The sequence below is a fragment of the Zosterops lateralis genome (assembly GCF_965231275.1).
Source record: "Zosterops lateralis genome assembly, chromosome: 3".
Lineage (NCBI taxonomy): Eukaryota > Metazoa > Chordata > Aves > Passeriformes > Zosteropidae > Zosterops > Zosterops lateralis.
In genome coordinates, this window is record NC_139764.1 from 26147280 (window position 1) to 26172031 (window position 24752).

General features: G+C 43.1%; 1 protein-coding gene across 1 annotated transcript; it reads left to right on the forward strand.

The window, feature by feature from the left end:
• Positions 1 to 381: 381 nt before the first annotated feature.
• Positions 382 to 24694, forward strand: CMTR1 (cap methyltransferase 1). Its single transcript, XM_083857690.1, has 24 exons — positions 382 to 497; positions 1225 to 1368; positions 4633 to 4775; positions 5521 to 5679; positions 6072 to 6164; positions 6909 to 6980; positions 8231 to 8325; positions 8429 to 8501; positions 8698 to 8896; positions 11361 to 11479; positions 11740 to 11836; positions 13054 to 13186; positions 14131 to 14310; positions 14722 to 14778; positions 15736 to 15793; positions 16440 to 16508; positions 16672 to 16803; positions 17266 to 17388; positions 18099 to 18190; positions 18792 to 18860; positions 20281 to 20328; positions 20910 to 21022; positions 21560 to 21668; positions 23325 to 24694. The coding sequence occupies exons 2-24, from the start codon at positions 1239 to 1241 to the stop codon at positions 23455 to 23457; spliced, it is 2496 nt and encodes an 831-aa protein (XP_083713816.1). The 5' UTR covers positions 382 to 497; positions 1225 to 1238; the 3' UTR covers positions 23458 to 24694.
• Positions 24695 to 24752: the final 58 nt, after the last annotated feature.

Sequence of the window (24752 nt, forward strand, 5' to 3'; positions counted from 1 at the left end):
CGGGGAAACGAAAGCGGCCTCGCGTCCTCACTCCCGCCTTCCTCCTCCTCTCGCCGCGCCCCGAGACCTCCCGCCCTTCGGAGCCGGCCGCGGCCCCCCGCCTGCCCCGCTTTCGCCGGGAGTGCCGCCCGCCCCCGCACGGCGCTGTCCGCCGGCCCCGGTGGTTTGCGGGTCAGCGCGGGGCGCGGCCCCACCGCCTGCCCGCCCTCCGCATCCGGAGGGTCCGCTCGGCCTCGGGGACCGCGGGCTGCGCGGAGGGCGGTGCGACACGAAGGAGAGGCAGAAAAGGTGGAGGAAGAGGCAGAGAGGAAGCGAAGCTGGTGAAGGGTCTGTAGGGTAAGTACTGAGAGGAGTGGGGGTGTTAAACCTGGAAGAGAAGGCTCAGGGGGGACCTTACCGCTCTCCACAGCCACCCGAAAGGAGCGTGTAGCCAGGTGGGGATGGCCCCCTCTCCCCGGAAACCAGAACAAGAGGACACAGGCTTAGGCTGCGCCAGGGTGAGTTTAGATTGGACAGCTGGAGGAATTCCTCTACAGAAAGGGTGATTAGACATCAAGAAAAGACTGGACGTGGCATTCAGTGCCAGGGTCTAGTCCCCATGGTAGTGTCTGGTCATGGGTTGGACTCGATGACCTCAGAGGTCTTTTTCAACCTGATTGATTCTGTGAGAGGCCGGCAGTGCAGTGCAGGGGGGCTGTGGGGCATAGGTGGGGATGTGGAGAGGTTTTCCCTCGCAGCTGCGGGGCTCCTGAGGGAGTGGGTGTTCCAACTTGTGCCTAATTTTGTATGGCTTGAAATTTGTCAGGAAGGCAGGTGCGCTGAGGGACCCTTAGCAGGGTTTGAGGCTGGGGGTCTTGACAGAGAGCTGGCAGGGGTGAGCTGAGAGGGTGTTGGTTTCTCATTTGGCTCTCTCAGAACAAATATAAAATGGCTAGTTTGTTAGAGATAAGCAAACTATCCCCTTGCATTTGAGGATAAGTAGGTTGTAGAAGTGATTTGAAATTCATCAGCTATAGGGAAATTTCCATATCAGTTTCCTGTTTGATTAGTTAGACTAGGTGTTTAAAAAGGTGAGTTCACAAACAGCTAAGACTTTTACCTAAAGACATTTAAGTTCAGGAGCCTGATACTGAACAGCATAGTATGATCTGTGCCACCATGCTGCTGTGCATTACAGAAAGCTAACTTGCTTAATGTTTGCCAAGTGTGATCTTCTTCTTCTAGCATTTCAGGAAAACATGAAGAGAAGGGCAGAACCCGAATTTAGCAGCCCCCAAAATAAACAGAAGAAGAGGATCGAAGACTTGGGATTAACCCTCAGTTCTGCTTCAGATGATGAAAATCAATTTAGCAATCATGCTACTCAAGGTAAGGTTGGAGATCTGGAATGGGCTGCTGCAGGGAATGTAAAGAATAACCAGGAATTGAACCTACATCTAAGTCCTAATTGATAGCCTGAATTTCAAGGGTATACTCTCTCTTTAGGAAAAAAAAAAGCTACATTATTTCTTTTCACAACCTTGGATGAATTCATTTGGGCTTTTTAAAAATCTTACATAAACTTTTTCATCTGGGAATTGTATGAATTCAGATGTAGAAAACTGTGTTTGAGGTAGATGACGTGCATGATCCAAAGCTCTAAACATCCTTGTCATATTGATCTTTTCAGTCTCAGCAGTTATTTCTGGTTTGGAAACTCTCAGTACTGAGGCATCGTGGGTGTTATGCCACAAAGAAGCATCATAATCATAATTTTGTTTAAAAAGGAAGAAAGAAATCAGTATTCTTAACACATTTCTGTGGCTGGGGGAAATTGAGATGAATACAAAGGGGCCAGTTGGTTGTGGCTTCTACTTTGTAGGATCATCTCTTACGCTGCCTCAGTGTGATTTTTCCGGGGGAGAACAGAGCTGTGAGAGCTCATGGGTGTTTCTTTTCAGAAAGAAGATCTATTTCAGAGTTAACTAATTGCCTACTTTTTCTTGAGTGTGCTTTCTCACCTGGAGTTGGGTTATACCACAGATGAGGCATGCGACCTACACAGTTGGTATCACTGTTGTGGGACGCTTTTAAACTCTCCCAGGATGGTACTTCAGGTTGCCTCACTGTCATGCCTGCTGTGTCAGAGTTTTAGGATTTCTCATGGTCATAAAGTGTTCAAGTGCCTGAATGCATAAAGAAGCCTTCCCTTGTGAAAATGGAAGGGTTGTGTGTGGAAGATGAGGGGGTTGGTTTGGGAGCAGCTGTAGTTGCAGGGTATAGTGTGTGTACCTGTCTGATAAGGCCCAAGGTGAGTGAGGAGGCCAGAGGTGCAGAATGTGAGAGCTGGGGTAGGGAATGCTCTGTGCACTCAGGGCTGAGCTAAAAAATTCAAACCAATGTTTTTTTCCCCCCCCTTCTGATTATTGAGTTAGTCAAAATAGGCTGTAGGCCTTAACGTTTAAGAAACAAATTGATACTGTTCAAGGACAATAATTTGGATAGAGTTAATTGTTTAGTGGCCTGTTACACCCATTGTGGTTTCTAATGAAAGAAAGGAGGTTGGGGAAAGAAGTTATTCAAGATTTAATCTCAGCTGAGCATGGCTTAGGAAATCTTAAAAACAAGAAGAGTTGTAAAGGGACTCCACTGACACTTATGCAGTGGATAATTGTATTTAAGGCACTTTATGAGTCTCTAGAAAGTAAGACAAAGCTCAAAAGCAGGTAGCAAAGTTAACTGAAGCTGTGTACTGAAGAAGCAGAAAGCAGTAACTGACTCTAAACCAAAAATCCTTTGTGAATGTGTTCTTAGCTAAAAGCTCTGTGAAAGAAACAGAAACAGATCTTGTGTGATAGATGTTTGAAAATCAAGGTAGTTATAGAATGTTTTAAACACAGGTTGAATCACAGCCTTCCTTGTCTGGAGCTGTAAGCCTCCAATGTTGATATTGTAAAACTCTAGTGTAGTAGTTATGTGGAGACACAAGTCCTGAATCTTAAAAACTGATTGCTCAGCAACAAGCATTGAGGACACATTGAAAGGATTTTAACTACAGTTGTATATTTTACTGTGGTGTCTTTAATTTTTACTTCACTTTCTTGTAATGGCCTTTTTTTGCTGATTTTTCAGTTGTTTCCTGTTTCTTCACTGATGCTCAGTTTCCCAGAACAGGAAAATACAGAGACCTGTGAGTTGAGAGAGAAATAGTCTATGTTTTTTCTTAAATTAGAAAAATGTAAGAGAAGTTCAATCCTTCTTTTTAAGCATTATAATACCTTTTGGGTCTTTTAGCACTTCTGTGGAGCTAAATTATTCCTTCTTAAGAGATGAACAGAAAAAGATCAACTCTGCTAACAATCTTCTGTTTTATGTCAGGGCAACTTTTGTAGTTCAACTTCCCCTAGTTGTGCAAAGCAACACAAAATGATTTGTAGCCCTTGGCAAACAAGGGAGCTCAAGAGGCAGAGGGCCAACACAGAGCATGGCTGTGCTTGCTGTGGATTGCTGCTCCTGTAGTCTGTATGAATTAGCTGTAGTAAGAAACTTGTGCCACTGCTTCATCCTCATGGTGATAGTACCCCAGGAAAAACAGAAGGACTTGTTGGATTGTAGGGCCTCCCTTGGCACCCAGCTGGTACAGAGCAGGCTGAGACAAAGGAAACTACCATGATTCCTGCCCAGATCCCAGTTACATCTTGCCTGGAACAAGAAGGTTTGGGCATCTCACAGGTGGAGAGCAGCAGTGAGAACTATACAGCTCATACAGGTTCTTACCAACTAGATCCCAAGTGGGTGGAACTGGGCACAGACAGAGCTTCATTATTTGGTGCCCCATGAAGGTTCTGGTGCATCAGTTTCTGGTGAGAAAGGTTTATTTTGAGTGCTTGCTCTGTGTGTTGATACTTACTACCTTGACTGAACCATTGACTTGATGAAATTCTTCCTCAAACCTCTCTCAAGGTACTTCAGAAAAGATTGGTGTTTTCTAGGTCTTTCACTTGAGTTTGTATGTAGCAATAAACTCGAGAGGTGAAAAACTCTCACATGCTGTAGTGAACTTGGGTATTCTTGCTATTTAACTGGATAGTGGGGGGGTCAAACTGAAGTATAATAAATTTAACTTTCTCTTCTTTCTGCATTGTTGGCCATTTGGTAGAGCCTGTGTAAAGCCCAAGCCTGAGTTTTTGGCTATGTTAGGAATGGATTTACACTTGTAGTTAGCTAGGATATGGAGGAAAATTCAGTATATTTCATCAAGGTGTAATTGTGACTATTCTTGGGAGTCAATCTCTGTGGACCTTCTCAGTTCCTCAGGATCATTGCAAAGGTCAGGCACACCACAGTACCGTTGTGGTCAGGCTGTGGCTGCTCTGCTGCTGTAATGGGGTTTGCCCAGCCCTCTGTGGGGCCTGGGATCCATGGGGTCAGAGAGGTTGTGTGTGTCCCTGAGGCAACAGGGAAGATAACCAGGTGTTGGTTGCACAGGGTGTGTTATGTTACACCTGCATGCTTCCTGTAACACATTTGAGATACTGAAGTGTCCTCTGAGTGTGTTCGGAGGATTTAATGAGTTTCACTGTATTCTAATATGATTACTGAGATGTCTTTCTTCCGTTTTATTTTCATTCTCACTTTTTTGTTTGTTTTCAGAGTCTTCCAGTAGCACCAGTGGGTCTGACAGTGAGAGCGATGAAAAAAGACCTGTCTTCAGCAATGAGTTCAAACAAGACTCTCTTGTGGAGGGTACTTCATCTCGCTACTCCATGTATAACAGTGTCTCCCAAAAGCTTATGGTAGGTCAAGATAGTTTTGGACCAAACTATTAAGAACTGATGAGTGAAGTGAAAAGACCAGTTTGTTATAAAAACCACTTTGATTCTGATCCTCTTTGTAGCAGGTTTCTCTGTCTTTTATTTCTTTACTCTCTCGTATATACATGAAATTGATTGCATCCCTGCTTTTTGTTGTTGTTCTCTTATTGCTAAAATTTACTGAGAGAAAAGCCTGAAGAACTAGCAGATAATGAACATAGTTCTTTTAACCTAAGAGTTGTGTATGTTTCAGGAGCAGTGTCTTGCATTCCTCCTCTGAGTTTTATGTGAAGTTTTGACTGATACTTGAAATGCATGTTCACAACAAAGAATATCATCACAACATGATTTTTTTTCCTGTACTAACATCTTTTTTTTATGAACCATCCATGCTTACTGAAGCCTGTGATGAATGGCTCCAGGCTCCTCACTACTTTTCTCTCTGAGTAGGCTGTTCCTGCATTACTGAACCTTTTGTAATTTGCTGTCATCTCAAACATCATTCTTCAGATTTAGTTTTTTTTGTATCCTGCCTCAGTGAAGTGAACTCACTTCAAAGTCCTGAAATCTACAATTGAGATTAAAAAATGCTCAGTGCCTTCAAGTCACTTCAGAGTGATGTGCCATTTTCCCCACTACTCTTTGTACTTCCCCCCTACAGATCTTAGCAGTAGTACATAAACTCAAGTCCACTTGCCTCAGAGTGCTCCCTGTGCTCCCTTTATAGGCCAAGATGGGCTTCCGGGAAGGAGAAGGTCTGGGAAAATACGGCCAAGGCAGGAAGGATATTGTTGAGGCCTCCAATCAGAAGGGAAGGAGAGGCTTTGGCCTGACCCTCAAAGGATTTGATGGGGAGCTCAATATTGATTGGCAGGATGAGCCAGAGGTAAGTACTTTCTGTTTTAAGTCCCATTTCTCTTGCTGTGTTCAGCAAGAACTGGGAGAAAGAATATGTACAGCAAGTGTGGCTTTCTCTTTTCCAGTGTCTCTAAACTGCACTTTGAGTACTAGAGTTCTGTTTTGTCTTGATTATCAGACTCTAATAAAGGGGAATGTGGTGAGGTTGTTTTTGTGGTAGAGGTGTTTGGGGTTGTTTTTAATTAAAAAACCCCAAAAACCTCATGTTTTAGTCCAGGAGGAAAAACTCTACAGTTGGCACTAAAGTCATGGCATAACTGCCTATGCTAGCATTGGGAGGCAAACTTTTGGGGAGCAATTAGTTTTTATATTTTTCTAGTAAAACCATCTTTGGCTCTTCCCATGGACTTGTGTTTGCAGCCTAGTGCCTACGAGAAGGTGGACTGGTGCCCTGAGTGTACCACGGAGATCCCAGATGCCCAGGAGCTGAAGGAATGGATGACTGTGGGGAAGGTAATTTTTTATATCTTTTATATCTTGGTACAGGCAGGAGTACTCAGCCTGGGACAGTTGCCATGTCAAATAGCTGTGGAATGGCAGACTGTGAACGACCTCTTGAGGTTGATAGTTTAGCTTCCTGCTTAAACCAGATCCAGCTAGATCTGATCAGGTTGCTCAAGGCCTTGTTTAATGGAGTTATGATTTTTTTCAAGGATGGAAACTTTACAGCCTGTCTGGGCATCTGTTCAGTGTTTGACAACCCAGTTGACAAAAGAAAATTTACATATAGCTAATCGGCTTTTTTTTATGTGGCTTTTGTCCATTGTTTCTTGTCACATCACTGTCCATCTCTAGAAGCCTAGGTCAATCTTTTCTGTCTTCTGTTAGGGACTTGTCCCATTGTTAGGTACAGCAATAGGATCTCCCTATTTGCATTGTGAACAAACTGTTCTCAACTTTTTTTCATATACCAGGTGCTTTTTAACTCTCATTTTGGTGGCCCTTTTGCTGTTTTTGTTCCAGTATGTCTGGATACAGTATTTCATATGTGGTCATTTCCAGTAAACTGGATACAGTATTTCATATGTGGTCTCAAGGTGCCTAATGAGAGAAATTTCCTCAGCCTAATTGCCCTGCTTTTTGCTGATACAGCCTAGTATGTGATTGGCAGCCTTCATCCATTTTTGGTACATGCTGCATTCTGAAATGACAATATCATGCTTGCTAATTGCTCTCTGTGCTCTTGTCCTGTTGCAGAGGAAGTTGATTATTGAAGATGAAACGGAGTTCTGTAATGAAGAGCTCTTACGTAATGTCCTGCAGTGCAAGGTGAGTCTCCGTCTTAGAGAGGAACTGAAATTTTGGGGAAGCAAGTGAAACAAATAATTAAAGAGGATTGAGTAGTTAGGTAATTGACAAGAGCTCAGAATGTCCTCTGTCACCTCGATGTCGCTGGAATGACCTATCATCCTTTTTTTTTACTATCTGTTCAGCAGCCTGTCTTGAACCTCAGCCTTCTAAGAGGTTGTCTTGGTTTAACTCCAGCTGGCAACTAAGCCCCCTGCAGCTGCTCACCCACTCCCCCACCAGCAGGATTGGGGAGAGCATGGGAAGGGGAAAAGTGAAGTTGTAGGTTGAGATAAAGGCAATTAATTAAGTAAAAAAAAAGCCACTCAATGGAAGGAAAGCAAAACAATGAATTCATTCACTACTTGCCATGGGCAAGCAGGTGTTCAGCTGTGTATCTCCAGGAGAGCAGGGCTCCATCACATGCAAGGGTTACTTAGGAAGACAAAAACCATAATTCTGAATGTCCTTGGCTTCCTCCTTTTCCCCCCAGCTTTATATACTGAGCATGATGGGGTATGGTATGGAATATCTATTTGGACAGTTGGGGTCACCTGTCCCAGCTATGTTCCCTCCAAACTCCACCAGAGTGCACTCCCAGCAGACTTGCTGGCAGGGTGGTATGAGAAGCTGAAAAGGTCTTAATGCTGTTCAAAAGCTGCTCAGAAGTACCAAAAACATCTCTATGTTATCAACGCTGTTTCCATCACAAATCCAAAATGTATCTCAGTACTGGCTACTGTGAAACAAATTAACCCCAGCCAAAACCAGGGCGGAGATAATAGAAAGCAGTCACTTTAAGGCTGTAAGGCTGAAGGCTTGAATCAGCTAAAGAAATAAGCTCTCCTTCTTTTCTTGTCTGTTCAATCTTCCCTCCTAGATTTTATCATGCCCTTGTATACTGCACTAGAGTGTGTGTGTGTGTATATATATATATGTGAAATAAATACTTTAGACTAGGGCTGCTTTTGAGGTCGCTAACCAGATTATCAGGCTCTGGAGCTATCAGTACAGAATTTGTCAGTGTTATTGAATTTGCTTAAGAGCTGAGGTGGCTTAGAAGAAGAGCAGACATAGTTATGAGGCAGAAAAACATTTTGTATTGGTGAACCAAATCCTGAATGGAGTTTGCTGTCAAAGAAGAGAGAAGCAAGAAAATAGGAAATGCTGATGCCTGCCTGTCCCTCCAGCCCTGTGCCAGGTCCATCTGAGCTTTGTTTCTGTTTGTGCAGAGTGTATTTGATGAGCTGGATGGAGAAGAAATGCGTCGAGCCCGAACAAGGTCTAACCCCTATGAGATGATCCGTGGAGCTTTCTTTCTGAACAGGTTTGTTGAATGTCTGGTAGTGTAGTCCCTTTCCATGTATGTCTATTTTCAGTTGTGGGAGCCAAGGATAAAACTTAACAAGACCCTATTTATGTGTTCACAGGGCTGCAATGAAGATGGCAAATATGGACCACGTCTTTGACTACATGTTTACAAACCCTAAGGACTGTCAAGGGGTGAGTGCCTCTAACTTTCAAACAGCAGTGCTTTCTCAGAGAATTGGAAGGTGGGAAGAAAGGAGAATCTTTAGGATACTAGCTGGGAAAACAGGTCTGTGAAAGATTCCTCTGAGCAGAGTGGTTTATGGTGTATGTGTTTTGTCTGACGGGAGCTGTTACAGGCCAGTAGAATTTCCTCAGTTTCCTTTTGCAGGTGCCTTTGATAAAGGAGTGTGATGCAGAGCTGCTCTACTTCGCTGATGTGTGTGCTGGTCCTGGAGGCTTCTCTGAATATGTCTTGTGGAGGCGGAAGTGGCATGCGAAAGGATTTGGCATGACCTTGAAAGGACCAAATGATTTTAAACTGGAGGACTTCTATTCTGCTTCCAGTGAGCTCTTTGAACCTTACTATGGTATGTAGTGCACCCATCATGTTGTTACCAGATGTTTTTGCTTATGCTGCAACCTCTGTATCAGTGGCAGGACTGGTATTGATACCAGCAGGAGGATCTAGGAAGAACCTAGGGAACCATTTTGCAAAGTAGAAGGGTACTGTCATTGGAGAAAAGTGTTGAGATTACTGAGTTTGCATATCAAGTCATTTTTCTGATAAGTAATTTTCATTTTTTCAAGTAATTTGCATTCATTACCAGTCTGGCCTGGGAATATGTTTCATTGCAGCAGTTGATACTTGAGTACTTTGCTCATCTGAACATTGTAGAGTGCTTAAAGATTGCATGGCAGTGTTTTTCTCACATTGCTGATCTCAGCCTGTAACTTGGTGAATGAGATGATTTATCATACAATTGTGTGGATTGGAAGGAACCTTAAAAATCATCTAGTGCCAACCCCCTGCTTTGAACAGGGACACATTTCATGAGACCAGATTGCTCAAAGCCCCATCCAAGCTGTCCATGAACAGAGACTGGGCATCCACAACTTGTCTGGGCAATATGTCCCAGTGACTCATCACTCTGAGTAAATAATTTCTTGTTAATATCTATTTTAAATGTACCCTCTTTCAGTTTAAAGTTATTATGTATTATTCTATCACTATAGTCCCTGATAAAAAAGTCCCTTCCCATCTTTCCTGTAGCCCATTTTAGGTACTGAAGGGTGCCTAGACTCCCTAGCACCTTTTCTTCTCTGGGCTAAACAGCCTCAGTGTTTCAGTCTATCCACATGGGAGAGGTGCACCAGCCTCCCAATGTGCCCAAAAATCTATTAGCAGAGCCAGAAGCCTCATTTCTATATCAGACTTTCCCAGCTGTGCTCTGATAATTGATTGTGGGCTCTTAGTGAAGATAAATAAAACAGATTTAGGCTAGAGGCTGTATCTGAATCACTGTGACTAAATCAGCTGCTTAATCCAAGGAGGTTTGTTATGTTAACATGTTTTACCTTGCTTTGAGACAGACTGAACTGGTGTACACAGACAATTGCTGCATCTCATCTCATGCACTGTAACTTGTTAATCTTGTGATGTGTTTGAGCCCTCTATCTGCCTTGCCTTTAGAACAAGGAGGGGAAATGCATGGATTGCTAGTATTTGGGCTTATTTCAGGCTATATAAAAGAAACTGGAAGATGACTGCCTTGTAGAGCAGAGGATTTGCTTTTGTGTTGTTTTGCCTTTGTGGTTTTTTTTTGGTTGTTTTTTTTTTTTTTCTCTCCACCACTGACTCTTGTTGGCTGCCACTCTTGACCCCTGATGAACTCTAAGAGAATGGTTAGTAGCACTTAAGGATTAGATCTTAGTTCATGGCAAGGGCAGCAAGGCAGATAAACATCTTGTTCTAATGGTTGCAGTGTTTGGATCTTCATAGTTCATGGCAAACTGGTATTACAAAGAGGAAGAGATACCTGGAGAAATGAATAGTTCAATGATTTTGATTAATTTTCTCGATCCCTTTCTGTTATGCTATAAGGTCTAATGAGGTGTGTACAGACTCTCTTCCATTGATGGGAAGGAAGTAGCCTGCTGTGATATTTCTGTTGTGAAGAATGGCAACAAATTCCATTGTCATTTCACTTACTGACAGGATGGTTGGTGAGGAGTTTAGTTATCAAAACCATGTTATGCATCCTGATCTCTTCTGCTTTGTAGTCCTCCAGCTGAGGTAATAGAATCTGTAGCTGTAGAAGATTTACAGGAACTAATACCAAATAGAAGTTCAGGCTTCCTTAAGGCACAGCTGGTGAGCTCTAGAATACGCCTTATGTCATCTGTCTAAAACACCATCTGAGGGACAATGTAGCTCTCTTTTAAAAGAACCATAGGTGAAAACTGTCTCAGTGTTTGTGCACAAACCCTACTCTGTCTCTTTCCCTACTCCCTTTATAAACTTGCTCACAGTCTTTTGAGGTGTTGCTTTTTTAAAGCTCAGGTTACACTGTGTTTGAAAATAGACTGTTGTGATTCTTTGGAATGATTTGACTTCTTAGTAGAAGGTCAGACATGCACAATATAAAGAATTTTGCCTTGTCTGTAATAACATGTTTTTAACAGGTGAGCTGTGCAGTGAGGTTGAATCTTACATATTCAGTAGGTTCAGCTGTGTGCCGTTCCTGCTTGGATGAGAATATTATGTTGTCATATAGTCTTCATTTATCTTTTGCTGAGACTAATGTGCAACTCATCATTTGAGCATGGTCGTTGTGTGGTCTTGTTTCAGCTTGACCACTCAATCTGAATAATTTTTCTGAATTAAAAAGCATCTTTTATGGTGAACAAGGGACCTTGTTAATGTTTATTCACCTATCAAGGTCTTTGTAATTTCTGACTAAATGTTGATTGAATACAATAGATCATCTGCACATACTGATCTTTTGTTTGTACTTGCAAATGTGTTATTGATTGTCTCCTTTTTTTCCTTAGGAGAGGGTGGGATTGATGGAGACGGAGACATCACTCGATCAGAGAACATTACTGCTTTCCAGAATTTTGTTTTGGACAATACTGATCGCAAGGGAGTGCATTTCTTAATGGCTGATGGGGTAGGTTAATTTCTTTTTCTTCTTGCACTAAAATAATCCTGACTAAACTGACACCTTGATCTGCATACAAATAGGGTGTTTGATGTGTGTCTGTAGCTATAATGTGAAATTTTACAAGCCTTGCCATTAAAATTCCTGGTGTTGATTCTTTTACCTTAAAGAAACAGAAATTATCATTATTCCATGATTTAGTTCCTCAGAATCCTTTGCTTGATTAACAAATTTGTGGAGATACTAATCAGATGCTATGAACATTGCAGGGTTTCTCAGTGGAGGGTCAGGAGAATCTGCAAGAAATCCTAAGCAAACAACTCATGCTTTGCCAGTTCCTTACAGCACTGTCCATTGTCCGAACAGGTATGTTTTGTCCATTAATATTCCCCTTCTCTAAGGTGTGGGTGGCAGTGGGGAATGTTTCTGTACAATTTTTTTAGTGCCTTGAAGTCTGCTCTGCTGTGTGTTGCAGAGTTGAATGTGTATACTTAAGTCCTAAGAGATGGTTGTCACAAAGCTAAGAGATCTGGTCAGAAAAATAAGCTAATCTATGTCTGTTTTGCTTTTAATTAAAAGCGTAAGCTAAAATGCATTAAATTAATTATTTAATTTGTTGGGTTATGTAGCTGTCTCAGGGTTAGGTCATGCAGTGTAATAACTGGACAGTCTGTCTGAGTTTTATGGCACTAGCTGGACCAACTTCCTCAATATCCCAGCTGATTGGAATAGTGTGGCCTTTATCCCCTAGGTCTTCCTTTCCTCTAGCTTCTGAAGGCTTTTCTCTTTTAAATCTGCCGTCTGTGAGATAAGAACAAATGATGCCTTACCCTGTCTTAGCTGCACCTCATTGTTGCTAAATGATGGACCTTACACTGTCTGATTCTATGGCTCCTGTCTTCCACTGAGTTTAGTTAGCCTTTGGCACTGATACAGAAGACAATTGGTAACAAAATTATAATTATTGTCTTGTGCCCATGTTTCGAAGAACCTGAGGCAATGATCTACTAAGGAGTAGTCTCAAATGTGATATGAAAAAAGCGGCAGCCTTCTTTGAGTCTTTCCTGCATGGGTAGATGATAATTCTGTAAAAAGGCTGGCTTTTTGCTTGGGGAAATTGGGAATCTTGTTTGAAGGAGAGGGGCAAAACAGACTCCTTGCTCTCTAAATGGCAAGTTGTTCTGTTTAGGTAGCATCTATTAGTCTTCTCTTCTATTCTGAGGTTCCTTGTTGCATATATCAGGGCTCCTCTTCCCCAGAGGCTTTGGGATAACATGCTGCTGGGCCATAAGGCACAGTCTGGGCCTGGAAGGGAAGCATGGGAGGGAGATAGAAGATTTGCTTGTGAGACAGCCTACATACAGATTAGATTCTTGCCAAAGGAATGCTTTTCTCTCTTTGCTGCAGAGACATAGGGAAGACGTTTCGTGAAGCCTTGCTGGCTCACTTCATAACTGTGTTCTGGATGCTGTTTAATTGCACAAAAACACTGTTACAAGTTCTGCAGAAGGACTGAGGTCTCGGTATCTCCTTGTTTCCTTATAATCTGCTGGCATTGGTGTACTTCCTTTTTTTTTTTCCAGGAGGACATTTTGTCTGCAAAACCTTTGACCTGTTTACTCCATTCAGTGTGGGTCTTGTTTATCTGCTGTATTGCTGCTTTGAGAGAATTTGCATCTTTAAACCTGTGACAAGCCGCCCTGCTAACTCAGAGAGGTGAGATGCTTGAGGATGAGGGCCTACTAAAGACAACAGTCCTCTAAATACAGTGATAGATGGATTTGGGTAAACCTAGTGAAAGCTTTGTAACCTGCCTCAATTAGCAGCTGTCTTGAAGGAGGAAACGTTTTAGATGCTTGGCAAATTACGGACAAGGTAAAGATGATGTTTGCCAAATTGCCCTTATGGGGATAAAGCTGTGGAACTGAATATGTAACAAATATTGTTTTGCATGAAATAACGATGGTTTCAGTAAAGCCAGAGGATATATCAGAGGTTGGACATGAGCTAGCACTATCTGCTCACAGCCCAGAAAGCCAATTGTATCCTGGCCTGTATCCAAAGCAGCATGGCCAGCAGGATGAGGGAGGGGACTGTGCCCTGCTACTCTGCTCTGGTGGGACCCACCTGCAGTGCTGCATCCAGCTCTCGGGTCCCCAGCACAGGAAAGACATGGAACTGTTGGAGCAAGTCCAGAGGAGGAACACCAAAATGATTTCAAAAATGGAGCACATTTCCTGTGAGGAGAGGCTGAGAATTGGGATTGTTCAACTTGGAAAAGAGAAGGCTTAGGGGTGACCTAATAGAGGCCTTCCAGTACTTGAAGATACTGGATGATCTTTTGGATCCTTCCAACCCAAATGGTTCTATGGTTCTGTGATATTATCTGTGTTTTCATTGTACCTGTTGAGTTTAGCAGAATTGATTTACTACTTGAGGGAGATCTGGGGGGGGGTTTACATAGGGTTGCATTTCCCTGTCTTTCCAGAGCTTAGAAAATGTACGATGACTCAGTAATAGGTGAGTTTGCATCTTCGTAAGGATATCCAGGAGGAAGGAGTTCCTGGGATTTGGGAAACTGTCCTTATAATGGGAGTGTGGGAGAAGAGTTGGCTGTATGAAAGGACTGAGCCCACTGATCTCTGTGCCTTGCTGTGCAGGTACGTGGTGTGCAAAGGCCTGAAGTCAGGGATTGAAGACGTGCGGGCTTACCTCTTCACAGTGAACATCAGACTCAACCAGCTGCGCAACTCTGACGTGGACGTGAATCTCATCGTCCCACTGAATGTGCTCAAAGACAACCAGGATTTCTACAATTACATCGTCCAGTCCAATGAAAAGTGAGTTACTGTGGGTGATGAGGGCTGCTGGCTGTAGGCAAATTAGTTTAGCACGGCTTTCAGGTGTAACTTCCTGCACTCATGGAAGTACAGTGTTAATGCTGCCACACTGCTCTGCTTTTGTTCCCTGAGAGGCTGAGCAGAGCAGGGGGACTGCAGACAGAAATACTGTATTACTGTAAGTGACTGTGTAGCTTCTGAGTACTGGGTAGAAAAGAAAGGAAAGTACTACCTAATTTGTTCCAGTGATCTTCCTGTCAGTTTGAATCATGTTGGCTAAGATGCCTCATTGCTCTGTGAATCAGACTGGCTTCCCCCTGTTGTCCCAGCACTCTTTCTTGTTTTGAACAGTAGAACAATGTTGGTGGTGATTAATTTGCTCCCTGACTAAAACTTTTCTTTCTCTTTTAGCCACTGCAAAGTTCAGATAAAGGCACTAGCCAAAATTCGTGCCTTTGTTCAAGACACGTGAGTATATTCCTTTGGCTTTTGGTGAAGACTAAATGAACCTATTATTAATGAATTGTTTTGCCCTTGTTTAATAAGTTGTTGATTTGAGCTGGTACTTGTCTTGGCCTTTGGAGCCAGGAAAGTGAAAAGTACTTTTAGGTAGCTCCATTTGTGTCTCTACCTGAGTTATTTCAGAGACATGTGGGTAGCTGAAGGAGTCCTGAAAATTGATGATCTGTTATCACCCCTGTTGAGAAGGCTTTCATGCATTGCATGATTTCCAGTTACCATAAGTTAGCTTGCTTCTTAGCAGGAATATAAGCAGAAAAGTGACTTGCAGCTGGTATGTTCAATTCAGCAGTAACCATCCAAGCTGAGTGTGGTTCATAGTTGTTCATTTTTCCAGGGGCAATTCAAAATGTCTGTGTTACAGACCTAGAATTACCTAAAGCTTGATGTTAATTTCTTGCATAAAACTAAAGCCATTGCAATGTTTCCCTGCCATGGCTTCTCTGTTCAGGTGTTATTCAGACATAATACGTGGTAGAGAGTTGAGTGAATATGGTAGTTAGAAATTGTCTTAGAGCTGATTCTACCTTGACACTGTTTTTTGTATGGCCTTCAGCAGGTCTTCACTGTTATTCTTAAGTAGAACTGTGTACTCAGCTCTTGGAGATTAGCCTAAGTTTGTACAAATACATAACTTATTGAAAATATTTATACCTCATGGTACTTTCATGGAATGAAGCGATGACTGATAGTCAGTAGTGCAGACCATGAAACAAAGTTAAACACAGGAACTGGAGGGTTGAGAGGGAAGGCAGCATCCTTTTTCACACAACCCTTTGTGGAACAGTTCATGTTTGTTGTTCCCAAGCCAGATTCTGAAAGTTCCAAGTTTTATAAGGCTGGGATATATCATGCTGTAAGATCAAGGAGGTTTCACCATCTTAACAGTCTGCTGTCTTTCTTTAGAACACTGGTTGAGCCACGGCAGGCTGAAATCCGAAAGGAGTGTCTCCAGCTATGGGGGGTAAGTAAGGTGTCAAGCAGGCAGATTGTGAAGGTGTCCTTGCTGTAGTGGAGCTCCATAAGAGTGGAGCTGCAGTAAAGATAGGACTTTCTGGACGGAGGTTTAGTATCTTGTCTTGTGGGAAAGTCAGAAAGTGTTTCCAGCAGTTATGCAATCAAACAGGATGTCCCTGATTTATTGTGTATGGCTTAACTGAGCAGGCTTCTTTGGAGTTGAGAATATTTCATTGTACACAGAGTGAACTCAGCATCTAGATCCCAAGCAGCAGAGCTCTCTGAAAGGTCTTATTTTATGAGTCTGCAGTTTCTGTGTCCTGAGCTTTTGAGTACAGTGGGACCGTAGATATGGCAGTTAGTTTCACAAGCTCATGGTGTGTCTTTGGTGAAAGAGTATTTCATGAAAACATGCATGTCATCAAAGGTTTAGACTACATCTTTCTGGAGTTGCCAGTTGGTTTCTGTGAGATGTGGTGTGCCTACATTAAAATTGCAAAACACATGAAACATTTTATTTGCCACATGACATCTCTTCTTCATATCAAATCCCAAGAGCAGGAGTTTCAGAGGCAGGATGTTCTGTCATATATTGAAACCAAGAATGTTCCAAAGAATAACACTCAATATCAATTGTTTGGATTTGTTTCCAGATTCCTGATCAGGCTCGTGTTGCTCCTTCATCTTCAGATCCCAAGTCCAAGTTTTTTGAGCTGATTCAGGTGAGACCTAGCCTAGAGTCCTTGCATACAAATACAATTTTTTTTTTTCATATTGGAATTAAAATACAAAGAAGCTAGTCCAGGATTATTGTTTCAGAAGTTGTCTTTACCTGCCTGTTGATGTATTGTGTCTATCTTGCTTTTTCTATGCTTTTCTCTTTAGGGCACAGACATCGATACCTTCAGTTACAAACCCACTCCTCTGAATTCCAGCACACTGGAGAAAATTCGCCAAGTGTTAGATTACCGGTGTATGGTGTCTGGAAGCGAGCAGAAGTTCCTTTTGGGATTAGGGGTAAGTGCTAAGAACAGTCCAGGAGTTTCGCCTATTCATTTTAATGCTATTATTTTCCCTTGCAGTTTCATCCCATCAGCAGTACCTGAGACTGCTAGCTATTTATGTTTCTTTCTCCTGATGTCACTGCTTTTCACACTAATTAACCCTGTTTCTATAATCTCAGCCTACGCAGAGACCTGCACTCCTGCTAGTGTCTCTAATTATCTTCACTGTCCTTTTAAAGGTGCTCTATTTCTGGTTCTTTGTGTGGGTGTGAAAAGTCACTGGTAGATTAGAATCGGTGTTTTTGTTCCTTTGCTGTAGAGGTTAAGGTTCTTCCTTAAAACTTATGACAAAGAAACTGCCTGTGACAGCCTAGGACAAAAACATTCTCTGAGGGTTGCTCTGCAGTTAGAGGTCTCTTCTCCACCTCTGCCCTCAGGAAGCCTTGGCTGAATCTGACTCTGTCTCTATGTTCAGAAATCACAGATCTACACCTGGGGTGGTCGCCAGTCAGACCGCTGGACAAAGCTGGATTTGAAAACTGAGCTGCCACGAGATACTCTTCTCTCTGTGGAGATTGTTCATGAGCTGAAAGGAGAGGTAGGAGCCTACTCTCTTACCACATTGCTGCAAATAGAAAGAGCAGTTTCACCTAATCTCTGTAAATACTACAGAATAAATGTTCCATCTGTGCTGAGTCCAAGGGATTTTTTTTTTTTTTTTGTAAATGATCTTTAGAGTAACTTTTGGATTAAGTTCCTTCTTTCTGTCCAGTGCTAGAAATACGACCTTTCAACATTGTTTTGAGAACACTCTGGACTGATGTGTTGCTATTCTAAGTGGAGCTGCACATGACATTGCCACCGTGACTTCATGTGCCTATGGCTCTCTGGGTACATAACTGCTCAGTAGTGACTGCAGGCTGTGGGGAGAAGGCCCTCATGGTATATTTGCAGTGTAAGGTGAGAAATCCCAGCTGCCTGGGAGTTTCCCTGTCCTCTTGCAACTCAGATGAGGGTACTGCAGTGTGCTGGGCTTTTTGATACCTGATAAGGAACAGATAGCTGGTCATGGCAGCTGTGGTCCTGCCCTCTCTCTCTCTCCCCTAAGACAGAACTGGGTATTTGAGATACATCAATTCTTGGAGGATGCCATGTTCTCTGTATAATGGGAAGTAGGGAATTTGTGTGCTTCTAATATCTGGAAAGGTGCCTTCTTGCTAGAAGAAGTGTCCTGTCAAAAAACAGGCTATAAAACAAAGCTGAAATATCAACAGTCTGAATAATAAATCTCTGTATTGCCCTCCTTAGGGGAAAGCCCAGCGAAAAATCAGTGCCATCCACATCCTTGATGTCTTGGTGCTGAATGGCAATGATGTTCGAACGCAGCATTTCAACCAGAGGTATGTAGGGTCTGGAGAAGCTTTTTCCTGTACATGTGTAGGAGTGACTGGGAAACAGTTTTTAGACAAAAAGCAGAATGCTGAGCACAGGGAGACAAGTGCATTCAGCTGAAACACTGCTATAAAGGTGATCTGTGAATGAAGCTGCTCTGAACCGAAGTACATATAGGCTTTTCCAACTGTATCTTCTCAGTGTATGAGGGCAGCTCTAGCTTCTTTCTTAGTGTAGGGTGAGCCAGGAACTGGGGTAAACTGACCATTCTGGGAATATAAATGAGCTGAGAGAGAAGGAACAAGCCCCTCTGTTTCCTTCCTCAGGGATATAATGTTTCTGGTAGTCCTGCTAGCCTGATAAATATATGAGTGGTCAACAGCATGTGTACTTACAGAGTAAGGTATGGACACTCATTCCTAATGGATAATAGACAGTATCACTGGGCACTGAACTGGGAAGGTAAGGTGAAAAAAAGTCTTTCTGGACCCATTTGGCTAGCAGTGGAGGCAGTCTGCATGTCCTGAGTTGTCTAATCACTAACTGTTACTTACCTGCTGTGCCAAAAGTCTCCTTAAATTGCTGGATTCTCTTTCCATGTTCATTCAGGATTCGGCTGGCAGAGAAGTTTGTCAAAGCTGTTTCCAAACCCAGCCGGCCAGATATGAACCCCATCCGGTGAGTGACGCCTCCTTCCCTCAGCCTTGCTTGCTTTGGTGTCCTCCACTGTTGGAGGACCTGGAGGGGAGTTAAGTTTCAGGCTGAAATTCATTGTTCTGTTATGTTCTTTGGAAAGAGACTAACTTTAATGTATTTAAGGTAAATATTGTTAATGGAGAAGTTGTGCCCTCCTTTCACATGTCAAACAGTCGTGTTTTCATCATAGGTGGATTGGCTGGTGTTGATTCCAAATATGTGTGATTGTAGGTCTAGCACCCAGTGAGCTTAAATCATTGCAAAGAATTCTGTCCTTGTCTGCCCTGAAGGGTCAGCAGCAGTACAGTGATGCTGACTGTTAGTAAATGCAGGACTGACCAGCATCTGTGAGGACAAGGTTTTAATTACAACCCGCAGGAAAGCTCCTGACAAAGGGCTTCAGCTTTGGTTGTCTCCTCGCCTTCCATTTCATTAATTCTACTGCAGTGTAGCATAAGAGCACCACTGTGAAGGCATCAGATAGATATTATGGACAAAACAGCTTCTTTTTCACAAGCTGAAGTGCAGTAATATCATGAAAGAATCTAGAGGAAGGGAAAGAGGATCTTTTCCTTGATGGCTTAATGAAAGGTAATGAGTGGAATCTCTGCCTAATGACAAACAGACAGTTGTAATAACTTGGAGGAGCCCGAAATGCTGATGAAGGCTGAAGGTAAAGTGAGAAGGAGAGCTGGGGAAATGGATTGTAGAGAGGTCATTTGCTGCTTTCGTGGAAAGGTGTTAAAGTGTTCCTGCTGTGCTCTTTGAAGCCTGCTGCTTGTAGCAGTATGTGGGAAATATTGGGGTGTCCAATCAGAGGAAGTGCTTTTTAACTTACTGATGGTTTTTCTGTGTCTCAAAACTACAAAACCAGTTTGATGTAATGACAGAATGAGGACTCAAAATAATCTTTACTGATTTAAAAAAAAAAAAAAGCTCTTTTTACCTCAGGATGACTAACGAGTCTGTTGCATCTCTGAGGATAATAATGGTGAAGATCAGGTTGTTTAATTTTACTGTGAGGCCAGAGTATGCAGAGGCCAGAACCTGCCTGGGACTGACCTTGGTCAATTATCTGATGGGAAAACAAAAGCACCTGACTTTCACTGTTTTTACTTTTCTGTATAGTCAGCCTGAGGTAAAAATGCACAGCTTCCTTAGAAGCAAGGATATTTACCTGCTGCTTACAGCAATCTAGCCATGAGCACGCAAGTGTCAGGTTTGCTCAAGGCAGGAAAAACTAGGCACTGAAGCGTAAGATAGAGGAGAAGAGTGAACCTCAGTTGTGACTGACTACCTCATGCTGTATAAAATCAACCATTTGGCTGCTCTCTGTAGCTGGGCAGAAAAAAAAGCACTCTTTAAACTTTTTTAAAATAATGTTTTTGTCTTTACTTCCCAGAGTGAAGGAAGTATACAGATTGGAAGAAATGGACAAGATTTTTGTGAGGTAAGTGATTGGTGCAAATGAAACATCAGGGCCCACTAAGGTTGTCAGTCACTGGTGCACAGGAATGGGAGGGATGTTCTGATCTGTGCTTGTGGAGTCATGGAGAAAGAGCTGTTAGAGGTCATGGTGGCTGCTGTTCCTGAGATGCTGCTCACTCAGAGCATCATTCTGCTGCATTCTAATGCTGTAGATGTGGCCAATGCACTTCATAACAGTTGCAGTAGCAACAATGCCTGAGTTTGGGTGCAGAACTATCAGTGGCTTCTCAGTGGCTTGAAAGGTCAAGAATTCACACTTGAAACAGGAACTCCATTTGGTTAATTATGGTAGCTCATCACAGATTTTTCACCACAGCACTCAATTTGCAGCCTCATCTAGACATGTCTGACTGGTTTCTCGTGTCCTGTGTGGGAAAGCAAAAAAATCCAATTCTTCAGGATGTGATGGTTTGATCGTGTCCTGTACAATGCTGTTAGGTCTCACTGTGACACTCTGGGCAAAGGGGTGCAGGTGGTATGGTATGTGTACAAGCACAGTAAAGGAAGAAACACTCTCTATCACTGCCTTCTCTCAACATTTAGGTTAGAGATGAAAGTCATCAAGAGTTCAGGGGGAATGCCCCGGCTGTCCTACACTGGCCGAGATGACCGGCATTTTGTGCCCACGGGACTCTACATCGTACGGACTATGAGCGGTAGGAAGAGAGAGTCCCCACTCAACTTTTCTTTGTCTCTCCAAGTCAAAAGTATTGACCAGGCTTGCTTATCTTGTAACTTGGTAAAAAATCAGTGGCAATATTCCAATGGCTAGAGATTAAGTGTTTGCATGTAATGAGGGTAGCTTGGATTTAGCTGAGGTTTAGGGTGTTTCTATATGGTTTTCTGTTGTGGGTTGATGAGGCATCGTGTAGGTAATTCCATTTATTTACATGACCGATTACCTTCTTTCTTAATGAGAGGATAATTTTTCATGAAGATGTTTTCCAGAGTAGGACATAGAAATACCCTGTTTCAAATGTCAACTTCTAAATGCAAGAGAGAAGGGGTTTTTCTCAGTGAATAGATAACAGCTTGGGAAGCAGGTTGTTTTGGAGTAAGGAAGGAAGGAAAAAGGAGTAATGGAAGGATCACAATTATTCCTATAGATTCCTCCTCCTTACTTGCACTGTATGTGCATTTCCTCTGTGATATATTTCCTCCCTTTTATATTCTACCTCTAACCCTTTTGCTAGATCCCTGGACGATGGCATACAGCAAAAACTTCAAGAAGAAATTCTTCTTCAACAAAATGACCAATGTAGCGACATACAACCTCCCTCTTGAAGCCATTGCACCCTTTCAGTGAGTATGAGCCAGAGCTGAGGCTATGGATGGGTATCTGTGTGCGTGTGCCTGGGTGTTTGGAAGGGAACTCTGCAGTGCTGTGTCCTTGCACTCGTTTGCAGTGCAAGCGCAGCTGGTCACCAGCAGGGTGTGCTGCAGGAGCCGGCACCTTCTCAGGCTTTCAGGAAACTGCTGATGTGGAATCATGGATTTTGCAATTAATGGCTATGAATAACAAACCTCTCACAACTTTGTTCTGTGTCTGCAGCAGACTACAAGTTACTGAACCTCCTGCACTCGGGGAAGTAGAAATTGAGCCCAGAAACTGTAGTTTGTTGCACCTCAGTATTTAACATGTTTGGTTGGAAGCTGCTAATTTAAAAGCAAATCCCAGTTAATTTAGCCCAGGCTCTGGAATAACCTGTGGAAAGTTTGGAGCTTTTTTTAAACAGAGAGAAAACAGTGGCTCCTTGGGAAAGGATGGAGGGGCTTGTCATTGGACAGTCATTAGCATAGTGGCTGCTGAAAACCATCTGTATCTACTGAGTACTAGGCTGAGGGCATTACCCAAGTACAGCAAAACCTGAGTCTGATCTCTCAGGGCTCCTGAGTAGAGATGTTCTGCACTACCACCATTACCCAGGACTCTGCCTCTGAGTGAGAACTTGATATGGAATAGCACTCCTGATTTTCTCGCTTTGAGCCTCCTTACCTGTCTTAGAGCAGCACTTTCAAGAATCCTTAAGCTTTTCTTCATGTGGTAAATGGCAGAACAGGCTTAAAAGTAGAGGCACATGATGCTTTTTCTCCGGTGTGTCAGGATGGGGTTAGTTCTGCCTATGTACTCTGAAATAGGTCAGCATGAACCTACAGCAATGGCTGAGGTGGTAGAGGAACTGCTTGTGTGGGACTCCAGAAGGGATGTGTTGTGGTTAGTGAGTACTAATATGTCTATAATTAGCCACTGACATGTGCTCTTGTTGCTGTGCTAGTGCTGCTTTGTTAGAACAGAAGCACTAAATAAGCTATGAATATTAAGTGTCAGTAATTGTACAAAACGAAAGGCTGGTGTGTTGGCAGTAATTAGCAGCTCTGATTTCATTATGGCTGGGACTGTGTTAATACAGTGAGGGAGGGCTGTGCTTGATGGATGGAGTGGGAGATGGTATTGTAGGACCAGAACTCTCAGCAGCTAAGCAGTGCTCAATTATTTCACGTAAGGGGAAAGAGGGAATGATCCTAACTGCTTTTGTGCAGTGGGAGGTGCTGTTTGTTTGCAAAGCTCCATAGGACAGCTGTTACTGATTATAGTAGGTATGTGGTGAGGGATTAGGTTGCTGCTCCTGGCAGACTTTTTAAATTCTTCATTAATGTCTTTCCATTGCCTGCAATGACAGTTTCATCCTCTGAGAAACTTGAGGGGAGGTAGGGTTTTCCCCTAGTGACCTGACTTCTTCCAGCAAATACTGAACTGAATTTGAGTGAAGCTAGAATTAACAAGTTTGTTTCCATGGAAATCTCTTAGGCTTGGCTACTGCTGTACTTTGAGGGCTGTAGAGTTTGTAAGGTGAATGAATGAATGCACTGGTCTTTTCTAAGGCACCTGTTCTGGAATGGAAGTGTTTTCCTTTCCCTTCTCTGCCAAACTAATCTTGCTCTCCTCTCTGCCCACAGTGTCTGCCATTACAGCCGCCTCTTCTGGGAATGGGGGGAAGGTGTCAAAGTGCACGACTCTCAGAAAAGACAAGATCCAGAGAAGCTATCAAAGGAGACTGTCCTCTCTTTCATCCAAGCACACTACCCCTAACCCTGCTCTCCTGAGGGTGCAGGGAGGGGCTGAGCCCAGCTTGGATTATTCAGGGACTGATGGGACTGGGAAGGCTCCACAACTTCTATCCCGGTATTCTCCAGAGCTGATTTCTTGGAGATGACTGAAGCAGAGGGTGGTATGCAGAAGGCACAGGATGAGGCTTTACCCTGGTAGTGTATATAAGAGTACAGCCCAGGTAGCACCTGGTGCCAGAGTACCCAAGGTGACTCCTGGAGCCAAGGCCTAATGTCCTTTTGTCCTGACATGCATGAGGCCAAGGGGCTGGCAGCTTTCTTTGCTCCTATTCAAACATTCAGCAAGGTTTGTGGAGCTCTGTGTGTGCCAGAACTCCCCAGGCTTCTGCTTCTCTTGCAATGTGGGAAGGAGCAGAGATGTTTTGATGGCAGAGCTGGGCACCAGCACATTGAAGCAGCCCTGCATTGCTCGTGGTAGCTGTCTCCTTGGCCTTGTCAAAGGCTACACTGTCCAGTGGAGGGTGTTAAATCTTTGGCGAGCTGTGGGCAAAAGTTAAATATTCTTGTCGGTGTCTCCAACGCTTGTGTTTATCAAGGCACTCAACTAGCCACTGGCAATTCTTATGTTATGGCTCCCTGTTGGACAAAGGCCAGTGCAGGTGATGAGTACAGTTCCTGGCACAGATCCGATGTGCTCACGCCCCTGCAAGCTGCCGTGACAAGGATTTCCCCTCTCCAGGTTAGGGACTGATGCGAAGCCAGCAGCCTGGGGCTAGTTTGTGAAAATGTACCATGGTTGGTGTATGTGCTTCATGGTACTTCTGAGACCAAGGTGCTTTGATTCTTGGTACTCTACATTATTACCTAAACCTTCAGGGAAGAAAGTAGATGTGGAAGACACAGAACAGCTAGGATGCTGAAATCTTTGGAAGAAATGATGGGAATGTCTAATTTAGTTAAAAAGACCCAGGGCTTCAGTAGAAAGATACCTTGACTTTAACCATGTAGGTTAATCAGAAGCAATCCTATCCCCTGACTGTGCCCACTGGAAAGTTTACCAGATTTTCCTTTTTAAATATCAGAGTGGCTTTGAAATCCTCTGTATCTCATTTGGCTCTGGAACTGCATCTGAGGTGAAGGCACAGAGCCAGGAAACTCAGTATGGCATTTGTGTCAAGACTTCTCCATGCTCTTCTGTGCCAGGCTCAAAGTTGGCTTCTGTTGCATGTTTTACCTTCACTTCTGGCTTCCATGGCACTTGGCCAAGTCTTCCACATAAATCAGAAAGTAACACATATTTGAATGCTTTTGTACAAG

Excerpts from the sequence above, each read along its gene's own strand:
- CMTR1 (XM_083857690.1), top strand. The coding sequence starts at position 1,239 with ATGAAGAGAAGGGCAGAACCCGAATTTAGCAGCCCCCAAAATAAACAG. Across the intron at positions 4,776-5,520 it reads GTGTCTCCCAAAAGCTTATG|GCCAAGATGGGCTTCCGGGA; the intron begins GTAGGTCAAGAT and ends CTCCCTTTATAG. Across the intron at positions 15,794-16,439 it reads AGTGTCTCCAGCTATGGGGG|ATTCCTGATCAGGCTCGTGT; the intron begins GTAAGTAAGGTG and ends ATTTGTTTCCAG.